The 13,387-nt window shown below is 38.2% G+C and overlaps 1 protein-coding gene and 1 non-coding gene across 5 annotated transcripts; both read left to right on the top strand.

The window, feature by feature from the left end:
* The first annotated feature begins 3,093 nt into the window (after positions 1-3,093).
* On the top strand, positions 3,094-7,434 carry LOC149943880 (lewis-type alpha-(1,3)-fucosyltransferase-like). Of its 4 annotated transcripts, XM_090174649.1 has the most exons (4): positions 5,396-5,842; positions 5,903-6,000; positions 6,085-6,402; positions 6,470-7,434. In XM_090174649.1, the coding sequence occupies exons 3-4, from the start codon at positions 6,101-6,103 to the stop codon at positions 7,215-7,217; spliced, it is 1,050 nt and encodes a 349-aa protein (XP_090030775.1). In that variant the 5' UTR covers positions 5,396-5,842; positions 5,903-6,000; positions 6,085-6,100; the 3' UTR covers positions 7,218-7,434. The 4 variants fall into 4 exon arrangements, with proteins under 4 accessions (XP_090030772.1, XP_090030775.1, XP_090030774.1 ...); XM_090174646.1 differs by lacking the exons at positions 5,396-5,842; positions 5,903-6,000 and adding an exon at positions 3,094-3,211 and having other exon boundaries at positions 6,093-6,402; XM_090174648.1 differs by having other exon boundaries at positions 5,396-6,000.
* Positions 5,955-6,028, top strand: TRNAN-GUU (transfer RNA asparagine (anticodon GUU)). The gene has a single exon. It is a non-coding gene; the product is annotated as a tRNA-Asn (tRNA).
* Positions 7,435-13,387: the final 5,953 nt, after the last annotated feature.

The following is a 13,387-nucleotide window of genomic DNA, read 5'->3' as shown; positions in this document are numbered from 1 at the left end:
AGGGAATATTACCTACAAGGCGATCTTTACGGACAACCCCTAGAATTTCTTACAAAATCCAAGAGGTTCGCGTGCTTGCAGCGCCATATAAATCTAACGCCAAAGCGTGGCGGTGGCGAAAATTGGAACCCTAAGGGGGCGACAAAAATCCAAGGGGGTAATATTCCCTTTAAATGGATGTTAGGTAACAACTAACAAGTTAAAAAAGATAAAAATAATTAACAAAATGCTAAACTAAAGAACTCAGGCTCTCACGGCAGAGATAATTCCAAGCTCAATCAAAACTAAAAAACTTCAATACGAATCCAGCCAGCCAATCACTCAAGGTCATTGAAAGGGATGTTCGTTTGGATTTATTTCCCCTGTTTTTCGAGTACCTGAATATTGTCGGCGGGAAAAACCTTTCGGCGAGTTTACAGGTGCAGGCTTGGAAATAAGGTTTATTTCTAAACCAGAACCGTCCCTTGGGTAGGGCGAGAGGGACAGGGGCCGAGGGCGCCAAAATGTTAGTGGCGCAAAATTGATGATTTTCACTTAAATTAGATATTGAAAATTTAAAAATTTCTACTTAAGGTTCTGGGGGCGCCATTTTGGTTTTTGGCCCAGGGTGCCATTTGGACTAGGTACGGCTCTGTTCTAAACTGGTCTATTTGGCCAGTGGCTCCTAACTCTTGAATTATTTAAGTGGTCACGTAGACCAGTTGGTTAATAATACGGTAGATAATTTTGAATTAATAAACTGGACACTGGACCAGTGAACCCCTAGCTTTTGAATAAAAAAACTGGTCCGAGCAACTAATAAACTGGTCTTTGACCCAGTGACCACCGCTTATTTCCAAGCCTGTACAGGTGGCTTATTCGAGTATTCAAGTACCCGATGAAGGCAAATTTCTGATACTCGATAATCGACGAGTATTTAAAATTTTCTTATTCGAGTTCGAGTATCTAACCTCAAAAATCGTCGGGTACTTGAGGCTGATCGAAGTTGGCCGTGGCTGAACAGCCCCCCCCCCCCCCCCCATAGCGAACCGGCGCCATGCCCCGCCATACGCAGCACCATTCTAGTTACCTATGGGATAATTGGGATTTCTTCGACCACAACTCAAAACAAATTAGCCTGAAACCCTAAAAATAAAAATAAAGAGTACAAATAACGTAAAGATTTCCGAGAATGTCGGCGATAATTTAAGAAGAACGCAACCTGTCAAATTAAAGTCGTCTATTTTCTTGTGTACAATTTTCATTGGCTAGACGCTTTAGCGCCTGCTGCCGTCGGAAGGGGAAAATTGTCTTCCCACTTTTCGTAAAACGTACAGCGTAAAGGCTCGTCGAATGAAATTTGTACCCAACACTGCGTTAGCGTGTTTAAAGGCTAGCCGCGTTCTCCTTGTGTGGGGTGCTGTGTTTGTTGCTCCTAGCTAGCAGTCACTTTAATGAAAGTGAAAATAAAATTAATATATAAATACATTTTAATAAACTAATAATTATTATTCTAAATTCATAGTGAATAGTAGAGACGAACTTGACGACTAGTTAATTTGAAATTTTCATTAAAGAAAATACCGGGGTTAAAATAACGCACAAAGTACACATAAATACAAGCGGAAAACATAGACTACGATCTTTTACCAGAGTTTCATGATAATACACTGGCGCCATCTGTACTAGAATGTTTTCCTTTTTATGGTGCCGCTGGGTATAGAGGTATTCTTCAAAACCCCAACCAGTAGTTTACAGTGTAAGCAATTATATCCTTTACCCTTTGCACCATAAATTCGTTTTCATGCAAAACAAACTATCTGAAAATGTATAGTACTATAATTGTAATATAAATGTTGCCTTTTCATCTCGCAGGTATGTTTTTCTAATCTAGTTCCAAAGAGCGTTAATACGATTACAATTCACGAAAACATTGTGCGGAACCAGGAGTAAATAGGGGGAGTGCGCATCATTGACATTTTTGAGAGACGGCACTTTTCAAGAATTTTCCCGCCTCTTCTCTCTCTCTCTCTCTCTCCTTTCTGTAGTTTTTACGCGGATGAATACAGCCAGAGAGGGAACTTCAATGCTCCGAGCCAGTAAAACGCGTCTAAGCGCTATATATTGGCGTTCGGTCTGGGGCTTATTCTAGGCAACATTTTCACTTTTTGTAACGCAAAAACGTTTAATAGGCGCTTAAATAAAACACCCTTAAAGGAAATCGCCAGAACCTGCAAGAACTGTTTATTTAGTGCTTGTTGAAATAATGGAAACTTTTCAACTGTAAACAGATATCGTGTTTTCGCTAAGCCTTATAATGTCAAAAAAATAACTACCTGGTTAAAAGTGATAACTTGTTGCATACCGTATAGGTGAAAAGTTTCCATTATTTTTACAAGCACTTTTGTGTGCTTGCTCGTAGCCTCGTAAGCATACGTCATAACTAAGACCCGCCTTGAAACGGCCGCCATGACATTAATTTCACGTCACACATTACGAGGCGAAACGATACGATTCTGCGAAATAATCACGTGACCACCGTGGGCGTCTTAATGACATGGCCGACCTATACGCGTTACTATGGCAACGAACACAAGCCACACCCACGAGAAAGCTACGAATAACAGTTACTTGCAGGTCCTTGCTCTAGAAAATATTACTTTTGGCAATTTCCTTGGAGGATGATTTATTTAAGCGCCTATTCGGAATGCTTGGAGGATATATGAAGTACGTAAATGCTCCATTATCACCAGTTTTACACATTTATCCGTTATCATTCAAATTTAATAAATATAACATTTATCACCCATGAACGCACAATAACCAGCCAGAAAATATATTTCAGAACTACTAATAACTTAGCTTACTGAAGTTGTTAGGGAATAAAAAAGGTCTTTACTTAAATTATGGTTTTAATTCACTTAAAAGAGGAAGTTCGGTACGTTGTCGAATCCGGCGCCGATTTCCCCTCATGATCGTCCAAGTCTCCGCAGACGTGTTTTATAGTTACTTCAGTGACCGACTGGTGGCGTTGCTCCGTCAGTCAAACGCACCCGGCGATCTTTTCCAAAGTGTTCAATGATTGGCTAAGTTCAATTCCCCCCCCCCCCCTGGTGGGAAAAGGATCACATGCCGGCTTGCACTGGCCAAAGCTACCAATGCCTATTCTCCTATTCACTCCTGGCGGGAGCCATACGCCACTTCGTATTTGGTATGCCTTTTCATCTCTCAGGTATGCTTTTTTATCCAGAATAGCTCCAAGTTCCAACCGACGTTGAAACGTTTACAATTACCCTTAAAATTGATTGCAATTGTTTTAAAGTTAAAATAATTTAATTAAAGTTATTCTGAAATGCTTAAAATCAACTTAAAACGATGTAAAGTTCACTATGAAATTAGGTATGCCTTTTCCTCTCCTAGACTAGCCCCAACGCCTTTTCTGCAACTCAACTCCGACGCCCCCTTTTGGGACAATTCGCCCCTCCTAAAATATGGTTCGCCCGCTCTATATCGATGTCCTGGCTACGGCCCTGCCCCAACGGCGTTAAAATATTTAGAATTAAACTTTAAATTGACTGGGATCATTTAAAATTGAAAATAACTCTATTAAAATAATCTTAGAATGGATGAACATTGAAAAATTCCATTAAAAATCAAATTAAAGCGATGTAAAGTAATACAATTGTGTGGGACCCATCTAAATCTAATCTAATCCTACTGGTTAAAACTTAAAGGGGTTTTCCCCGAGTTATTCGATTTCCCCTTACCATAAAAACTTGTAGAGGTTAACGGTAATAGCATATGTAACATATACAAATAAGTATGCCACTGTACCTTTATTCCATTCAAAAATCTTCACTAACGATTTGTTTCAACACGAACCAGTAAAAAGGTGGACTACGTTAGTTTTTAACCTTTTTATTAATCCTAGTAATTTTGGGAGTCACACTCATTGAGTTGGGAATATTAATCTAGAGATCCAATCAAATCTGCTCCCCGCGAAACAAGTTTTTGAAAAATACGAATGTGCCGTCTGCTCTAAAATGACGAGCAAACGTTATCATATGACCCGTGGCGCCATCCATTATTTTGAAGAAAAAAATATTTTTGCTTGAAAACGCGTCTTATTTGAACGAACCATTGAGAGATAGACGGCGCCACGGGTAGAATGATAACGTTTTCTCGTCATTTGGGACGCCGATGGGAGCAGACGACAGTATTCTTATTTTTAAAAACTTGTTTCGCGAAATACTGAAATCCGACGTTTTGATTGGACCTCTAGATTAATATTCCCAACTCAATGGTCACACTATTGGCTACTAACAAATGTATTTAAGCCAATGGAAAACCTCTAAATTGAGAAGGAATTTTAGTCAGCCCAATGTAGCTTTATTAAAATTCATAAACTCGCTCAGTTTGTGCGGATGAAGTGAAATAATGAGTAGTTTAGAAAAAGAAAAATGATAAAATACGCGAATAAGTAGATTAGACTAATCTACTTATTCGCGTATTTTATTATCCTTTGCACAGTCCATAGGTGGTTTCTTCTAACTTAGAAAAAGAAAAGGTTAGGGGAAAATGACCAATAAGTTATCGCTTTCCGAAAATGGAACAAGTCGTTGAAGTGGGATATACCACCAGCGTTAGTTAGAAGAGTTAGACCTAGGCTCCAAAGAATCTGCAAACTTGTTGATGCCCCAGAAAAGCTCAACCTGAATTTCAACTATTTTTTTTCCAATAAACCTGCTTATTTTATTTGACAATGCATATTTATTTTAAAACCTGAGTCTACGAGAACTTCATTAATTTGAAAATTAATTGCATTAACAGCACTTGACAGCATATTATTGTAGTTCATTTTAGCTCCTAAGCCTTGGTTGTTCAAACGGGTTTGCTACTTTGCTTACTAACATAATGGCCGTCGGTTTATCAGGAGTAGAGCTAATTGAGCGACGGCATAATCGGCATTTGAGATTCGATGACGTCAAATTTTACGTAGGGTACGGATGACGCAATATCTATGAAACAAACCGTTAGTGAAGAAATAGAGCTAGTGGCATACTTATGGGTAATTGTGTTAAATATGATAATAGTTAGTGTAGGGAACTGTCACGTTGGTTCGCGTAGCTTGAAGGGCTTGCCATCACCCTCCTACGCATTGTAACCCGGCCTCCTGTTTATCGGCATTAAAAGTTGATCGATGACTTGGGCCTAAGGAGGTGCCTTGGGTATTATCAAAAACAGTGGCGTAGCGTAGGCCAGTGTCGCCCGGGGCAGAATCATAATTCCAAGGAGCATAGGAAGAGAGGTGAAGTAGAAGGGATGAACGCGACAAAATCATCCTTGTAAAGTCCGCCCCTCCGCCCCCCTCGCTACGCCACTGATCAAAAATAGTCTAGCTGATTATTAATCTAACGCCACTTCTTGTTTGGTATACCTTTTCATCTCGCAGGTATGCTTTTTAAAATTAGCGGGGAACGGCGTTAAAACAATCAGATATAATTAAAATTGACTCGGATTTTATTAAATTGAAATTTATTTCAGATTATTCTTAACTAATCTTAAAATTGACAAATATAAAGCAATCTAAAAACTATCTTTGTAAGTTGGTTAAGTTCGCTCTTACCTTGGCTAACTGGTATGCCAAATATGCCAAGTATGCCTCTTAGTAGGTGCCCCTTATGAGACTGCTAGCCATAGAGAGATAGCGGTAAGACATGGAATTGAGCGATATGGTTTTCTTGAACCGTAATTTACGATTTCATGTCTATTTCCCCGAACCGAGGATGAAGTACCTCGATGTTTCTTCTTATCAATCTACGCTTTGAGACCCCTTCTTATTATCAGTATTCGACAAAATCTGGTAAGAGACGCGTCGCGAGTCGCGACTTCCAGTACTTATAATGAAAACAAATTATTTAAGCCTTAGCGTCAGTAGTTGAACGTTTGAAGGATAGTAAGAGAGAAAGCACCGAGCCTCCGTGGCGCAAATGGTTAGCGCGTTCGGCTGTTAACCGAAAGGTTGGTGGTTCGAGCCCACCCGGGGGCGTTTGGCATTTTTGATTCTGAAATTAAAATTTTCTGATTCTTTTCGTTTTGAAACAGTATTTCAGGATTCAAAATGAATATGACAAGAAGAAAAGTGTTAATTGGATTCTTTGCCATGACTTGGATCTTTTTAATATGGAAATTATTTATTGAAAAACCAGAAGAATTAGTCCAGCCGCAGTCTATGTATACTAAACAAGTAACAAAAACTATACTGTTGTGGACAAAATTCTTCGGAGTAGAGAATTACTTTCCACCCATTGGTGATTGCCAAAAAAAATGCGTTATTACTTCTGATAGATCAAAACTAAGCCAAAGTGATGCTGTAGTGTTTCATTTACGTGACACGAACATTCATGATCTTCCAAAAACAAGGTATACATTTTTCGTTTCCATATTCATTTTAATATTTATAGTTGTAATTGTCTTAATAATTTCTCAGGTATTTGAATCAGCATTGGGTATTACTGCATCACGAGGCTCCTCCGCACACTACAAATATTCTTAAAGACTTAGATGGATTAATTAATTGGACTATAACTTATCGTCTGGATTCAGATATGTTCTTGACACCTATGGCAATCCCGCGAAAAACACCCCAAAAATCGCCCAAAATTAATTATCTCCGTAATAAAACCAGCGAAGTATTTTGGTTTGTAAGCAATTGCAAAACTCCTTCAAATCGCGAAGGCTATGTGGAAGAATTGAAAAAGACCATTAAAGTCGATATTATTGGCCGCTGCGGAGCCATAGAGTGCTCCCCTAAAATGTCAGATTCGTGTTATAAATTATATGCTGAAACCCATAAGTATTATTTATCATTTGAAAATTCCGTTTGCAAAGATTACCTCACTGAGAAGTTTTTTAACATTCTGAAATACAACGTTATACCCATAGTATTTACTGGTGCTGACATGAAACAAATTGCAGCTCCAAATTCTTACATCAGCGCTCTGGATTTCAAATCCCCGAAAGAACTGGGTGAATTTTTGCTAAAACTGTCAACTGATGAAAAACGTTTTAATAGCTATTTTGAATGGAGGGATGATTATGAGTATTACCTAAAGCCCTATAGCTGTCAGCTTTGTGAAAAACTTCATAACCCAGGGCCGGTTAAAGTTTGGAATAATTTAAATGAGTGGTTTTTTGATTCTAGTAAATGCCGCAAATGGCCTGGTGGGTTCAGATAGATGAATCTGTACCAAAAGTAAAGAGTTTGTCCATTTACTTTTGTTTGTACTTAAGAAATAGATTAATGTGTGTACTATAGAATTTCTAGTGAGAACTAGTTTATAACGTCCAATCTTTTCCAGTAAAATAGATTATTTTTTTAAATATACATTGAAAAAACTATTATTAATGTACATTATGCTAATTTCTAACATAATCTAATAAATCTTTCCTACATAACAAGCCATCTATATTTTCTTTGGATAAACATCAGGGAAAATAGGTCTAAGACTTTCAAAAACTGATTTCTTGTTTTTCACCCCTTTTAATATAAGAATTTTGATTAGTTGTAGTATTGGTTCAGTGATATCATAATTTGTGGGGGCGCCTCAGCAAAAGAGACGCTTCAATAAAACCACTACAAGGAAATTGCCGAGAAGTAATGTTTCCGACAGCCAGGACGTATATGTTACTGTTTATATCATCGAGTTGGGAATATTAATCTAGAGATCCAATAAATCTGCTCCCCGCGAAACAAGTTTTTGAAAATTACGAATGTGCCATCTCCTCTAAAATGACGAGAAACGCTATCATATGACCCGTGGCGCCATCCATTATTTTTGCCGGAAACCGCGTCTTATTTGAACGAACCATTGAGAGATAGACGGCGCCACGGCTAACTACGTACCCTATATTCGAAATCAAGCTCCTTGCACGGAAGCGCAGGCTCTTACCATAGAAGGTCTCTGCTCTTCCTCGTTCCTCCATGCTCTTACTGAGTTCCCGGCGGAAGTCGGAAAAAACTGCCTCCATGGAGCTGGCAGGGCTACCAGTTCGAAGAGAGACTGTAAATAGGTAGCTAAGCGGTAGATAAAGTGAGTTAGAACAGTTTTTTAAAAGTCTATTGGGAAAACGCAAAGTCTTAGTGAAAATTGCGCCGTGGTTTTTGACTTGCGGTTTTCAAGATACCAGATATTTTTGCATTATATTGTTTTAAAACAATAATGAATCATGCCTGTAGCCATTCCTGTAGCTCTAAAAATGTTTCTAAACGAAAGAAAACTAAAGGTGAGTAATATAATATTATCTATTGAAATTCCTTATTTCTCAGTTCTCACCCTGCTATGGAGCCCGATTTTTCCGACTTCCGGCCAGTGTTGCCAATGTGTGGGATAAATCCCACATTGTGGGATTTTTGGCGATTTAATGGCTTTGTGGGATAAAGGGGTTTTTAACTGAAAATCATTGATTTTGTGGGATTTTTGACCTTAAATATTTTGTTTTAAATTTTTAGAGAAAAAGCACTATTTCCGAAACAAATATCAATTTTAATTTCTTCAAGTTTGTTTAGGGTTTAGCTATTTTATCCCTTTTAATTATGGACTAATCTACTTATTCGCGTATTTTATCCATAGACATAATAAAGAAATAGACCCAAGATTCTACGGGGGTTAAATACGGGAGCGATAACGAGCAGACAACCGGTATTTGTTCCGTATTCCTGTGGTACCACGTTTAAGCGACGCCTGTCGATTAGGCGAGAAAATACAAAATCATCACGTGACACGTCACACATGTTCGTGTTTGTAATCTTTTAGGTACTCTGACGTGATTCGCGAATATTTTGGCTGTGATAATTTAAAATATGGTAAAATTTTTTTATAATTTTTAAATAAGTCAATTAATTCTTTCAAAACCCAAATAAAAAGCAGCAGATGATCTTATAATTAAAAACAAAAAATTATATTTGCGAAATGATATTTTGTCAAAGGCTTAAATAACTATCCGGTTTGTTGTGGAACTTGTGGTTATGGCTTGTTATGGGAATATTCTGAGATTCTAAATTGTAAACAAAAGTAAATGGAATTTCGATGAAAAGGATGATTCTACTAAAGGTATGTAGCTATTGTCCTTGAAAAAAAAATTAGCTTTGACAATTTAAGTCTGATGGCTTGACCCTTCATTTCTAGATTTTTGTCCTTCGCTAATTTGTGGAGTCTGAGCTTGCAATATAAATTAATAATTTTCTGAATGATGATGTTCGATCCTGCCTATAGTTATAAAAAGATTTTTAAATAAGAATGAATATTCATTGAAATAATATGATAGTTTATTCCTACTTATAAAGCGCCCCTAAACTTAAGTGGCGCTTTGGACTAGGCGCCCACTGGCTCTCTGTTTCGTATCCGTCCTGCCTTCCACAAGGAATTGTCTCCGTTACGAAGCAAAGGCTCGTGGAAGCCATGACAGAGACGTTATGAGGAGTAGTGAGCGCTTGGCCTAGGCCATGTAGTACCTAACGCTTAGGAATATTTATCCGGTTTAAAATCAGACGCAAAAACTTTAGGGGTGAATTTGATAAACGGGTAGTACTTTTATGTTAGCTAACATATTAAAAAGTTATAGAAAAAGTGTTTTCTACTAAAAATCTGGTTTTTATTTGGTAAAAAAAGGTTAATTTTAGTGTTTTTACGCATTGCAATAACAAGTAAAGGTTTCATTCCATAAGTAGGATTAAATTATCATATTATTTCGATGAATATTCTTTCTTATTTAAAATCTTTTTATAACGAAACCTACAATACTTTCTCAATGGACAATTGCTGTAAATCGCGACACATTCAAATCATGATTTAATTTGTAATGATCACTTTTTAAAACGGGATATACAAATTGTAAATGACAAAAGGTGGGTCACACCAAAAGCCATTCCAACTCTGGTTTGGTTTCCATAGAATTAAAACAAGTAAAAATAGTAAAAATAATTTTTTTATTTAATTTAAAGAAATTACATCCAGTTGAAAGTGAAATAGAAAAAACTGGTGATGCTAACTTCTCACCTTTAAATTTTGACCAAGGATCATTTCGTGTAGGTTTTATTATGTTATTATAATTTGAGTAAGATCTCCTTGGTTTTTAGCCAATTTTGTTTAGTTGTTATGAAGAGATATTCCTCTCTCTATAAAAGAAATGTAGTCTAAGAACTAGAACTTGCTGTATTATGAAATATTGTTGGCATGGACATCTTACCAGATAGATCACCATGAACATGTTTGATCCTGAAGTTGGAATCGAACATCATCATTAAGAAAGTTATTAATTTATATTGCAAGCTCAGACTCCACAAATTAGAGAAGGACAAAAATCTAGAAATGAAGGGTCAAGCCATCAGACTTAAATTGTCAAAGCTAATTTTATTTCAAGAACAATAGCTACATACCTTTAGTAGAATCATTCTTAATCCAAGGTAGAATCATCCTTTTCATCAAAATTCCATTTACTTTTGTTTACAATTTAGAATCTCAGAATATTCCCATAACAAGCCATAACCACAAGTTCCACAACAAACCGGATAGTTACTTAAGCCTTTGACAAAATATCATTTCGCAAATAGAATTTTTTGTTTTTAATTATAAGATCATCTGCTGCTTTTTATTTGGGTTTTGAAAGAATTAATTGACTTATTTAAAAATTATAATAAAAATTTACCTTATTTTAAATTCTCACAGCCAAAATATTCGCGAATCACGTCAGAGTACCTAAAAGATTACAAACACGAACATGTGTGACGTATCACGTGATGATTTTGTATTTTCTCGCCTAATCGACAGGCGTCGCTTAAACGTGGTACCACAGGAATACGGAACAAATACCGGTTGTCTGCTAGTTATCGCTCCCGTATATTTTTGGCAAATCAAACTCCGCGTAAGGTGTCTATTTCTTTATTATGTCTATGATTTTATCATCCTTTGCACAGTCCATAGGTGGTTTCTTCTAACTCAATTTTACCTATTTGTGTATTTTATATTGCCTTCAGATTTTTGTATTTTATAATTTTTTTTTAATATAACTTTTATTTCGCGCTAGCCTAGGAAAGTCGAAAATATTTGGTATATTTTCCGCTGAGATTTGGGAGGAGGCGTGGCTAAAAACGTTTTGGGGGTTTGCCTGAAAATTTGGTAACCGGACTCTGGGATTTTCGCTCCTCAAATAATAGCAACACTGCTTCCGGCGCGAACTTGATTCAGTAAAAGCCTCACGAGAAAACGCGCTATCGAGAAACGACGTGATTTCAAATCTAGGGTACGTAGTTATATTAACTTTGATTTAAGGGAATGGCCACTGGTATGGGAGGAGTTAACAGTAAAAAATCAGCAAAGTTGAGAGGTAAATCATTATAAAAGAAGTCATGAAGTAAACAAAGGTTATTGAGGCGATGACGAATATTACCAGGATCGATTATGAAGCTTTTGCAGACGAGTAGGGGCTGGGAGTTTAGATAGTTTATATGGAAGTTTGGAGAAGGAATTCTGCGCCTGTTGAAGGGCTAAAATGTCAGTTTGTAAATGAGGTTTCCAGACCGGAGAACAGTAATCTATGTGGGGGGAGAATAAGGGAATTATAGAGCGTTTGGATTAATTTAGGAGAGCGAAAGAGGAGATTACGACGGATTATACCAGCAGTGGATCGTATTTTCTTAGTGACTTTGTTAGCGTGACTGGACAACTTTACTCGACCATGACGCTTAAATCTCTCTCAGAGAGAGTTGTTTTGATAGGGCAACCAGATATAAACAGAGTTGGGGTTTTTGTTTCCTAAGTGTAAGACTGAACATTTGTCAGCATTGAAAGTAAGGCCCTTTGATGTAGCCCACGCAACAACAGCAGTAAGATCATCAGCCAACAGGGCTACAAAGCAGTCACGTACAGAATCAGGAAGGGAGTTTATAACGACGTTAAACAATAATGGGCCAAGGACCGAACCTTGTGGTACACCACAATACCCATTTGACCAAGCAGATGCCTCCCCATGCACTACCACACGTTGTTTACGGCCAGAGATATAGTTAGGCAACCACGCAAGCGCATCTCCGGAAACGTCAGCATCGCGAAGGGCCGAAATAATTACAGCATGTGCAGTGGCGGGTTAAGAAGGCTGGGTTCCCGGGGTGGCAATGTTTTGTAACACCCTCCAGGACCGTGCAGAAGTTTTCACAGGTCCTTCGTTTGGCACCCCCCCCCCCCCCTAGAGCCCCAAAATATTCTTCAAGTTTAATCGTTCTGATTTTCACCCCCCCCCCTCGAGCTTCTTCGATGGCACCCCTGACTAACCTGATACCCCGCCCCTTACGCCGCCACTGATCATGTGGAAGCGAGTCGAAGGCCTTAGCAAAGTCATGAAAAATGACATCAACGCCAAGGCCCTGATCGAGCCATAGGGACCAATCATTGGTGACGGATAAAAGATTGGTAAGGGAAGAGCGTTTAGCTAAAAAGCCGTATTGGGCTCTCGAGAAAAAATTAGTTTAGTGCAGGAAGGCAGTCAACTGGTCATGTACAAGATATTAAGATAGTTTAGGCACTTGATTGGGAACACTAAAGGGACGTAAATTAGGTGCTCGAGTAAGTGACACTTTTTTTATGGATAGGGGTTACATTCGCTGTTTTCCATGACTGGGGTAAAACACAGTGTTCAAGAGAGAGGGAGATAATTAAATACATCAGACTATTGTATTTCTATACCCCGTGCACCGCCTAAGCATTACAGGGGTTTTTCATCATTTGTCCCGGCCGAGCCGTTGACCTGTATACAAAATTAGGAATCGCTTCCTAAAAAACGTACACAAACAAATATACACCCGTATATTTGTACCACCTACTCACGACTCACTCGTGAGTTCGTCCAAATTCACAACGATATAACGCATTACGCGTTCAAGATCGTTGATCGTTTCGTTATCCAGATTCCGAAGCCCATCCATTTGGAGTGGTCTTCTTATCAAATGGTTCGTTTTGGGACAATTACGAACATAGTGCTCTGAGTCTGCTTCCAGAGCACCGCATATGCATTTGGGCGATGCAATATGCCCCAAGTTGAACAGGTAAAAAGGGAACTTACCGTGTCCACTTAGGATTTGCGTCAAATAGTAGTTCGTATTGAAATTATTTTTGACCTTAGGAAAGTACTTCTTAGTTACTTTACCTTTCTCATTTACATCCCACGACTCCTGCCACCTTTGAGTCGTCACCTCGTTGAGCCACCTTTTAATCACCAACTTAGTTGGCTTCATTTCCTTCTCCTCTGGAATTTCGATTGCTGACTTTGCAAGAAAGTCAGCCCTTTCATTCCCTGCACATCCCGTGTGCAACTTAATCCAAATAAAAGTGACCTGCGTCACCATCCGTTTCAA

Source organism: Leiobunum rupestre, chromosome 5 (assembly GCF_980474605.1).
Source record: "Leiobunum rupestre chromosome 5, qqLeiRupe1.1.hap1, whole genome shotgun sequence".
NCBI classification, from domain to species: Eukaryota; Metazoa; Arthropoda; class Arachnida; order Opiliones; family Sclerosomatidae; genus Leiobunum; species Leiobunum rupestre.
Note: the sequence above shows the minus strand (reverse complement) of the source record. Positions and strands in the feature narration are given on the sequence as shown.

What these genes read in the sequence shown, in the direction of transcription:
- LOC149943880 (XM_090174646.1), top strand. Translation starts at nt 3,109, where the DNA reads ATGCCGGCTTGCACTGGCCAAAGCTACCAATGCCTATTCTCCTATTCA. An exon ending in TATGCCTTTTCATCTCTCAG is followed by an intron (nt 3,212 to 6,092) that starts GTATGCTTTTTT and finishes ACAGTATTTCAG; the next exon opens with GATTCAAAATGAATATGACA. An exon ending in CATGATCTTCCAAAAACAAG is followed by an intron (nt 6,403 to 6,469) that starts GTATACATTTTT and finishes ATAATTTCTCAG; the next exon opens with GTATTTGAATCAGCATTGGG.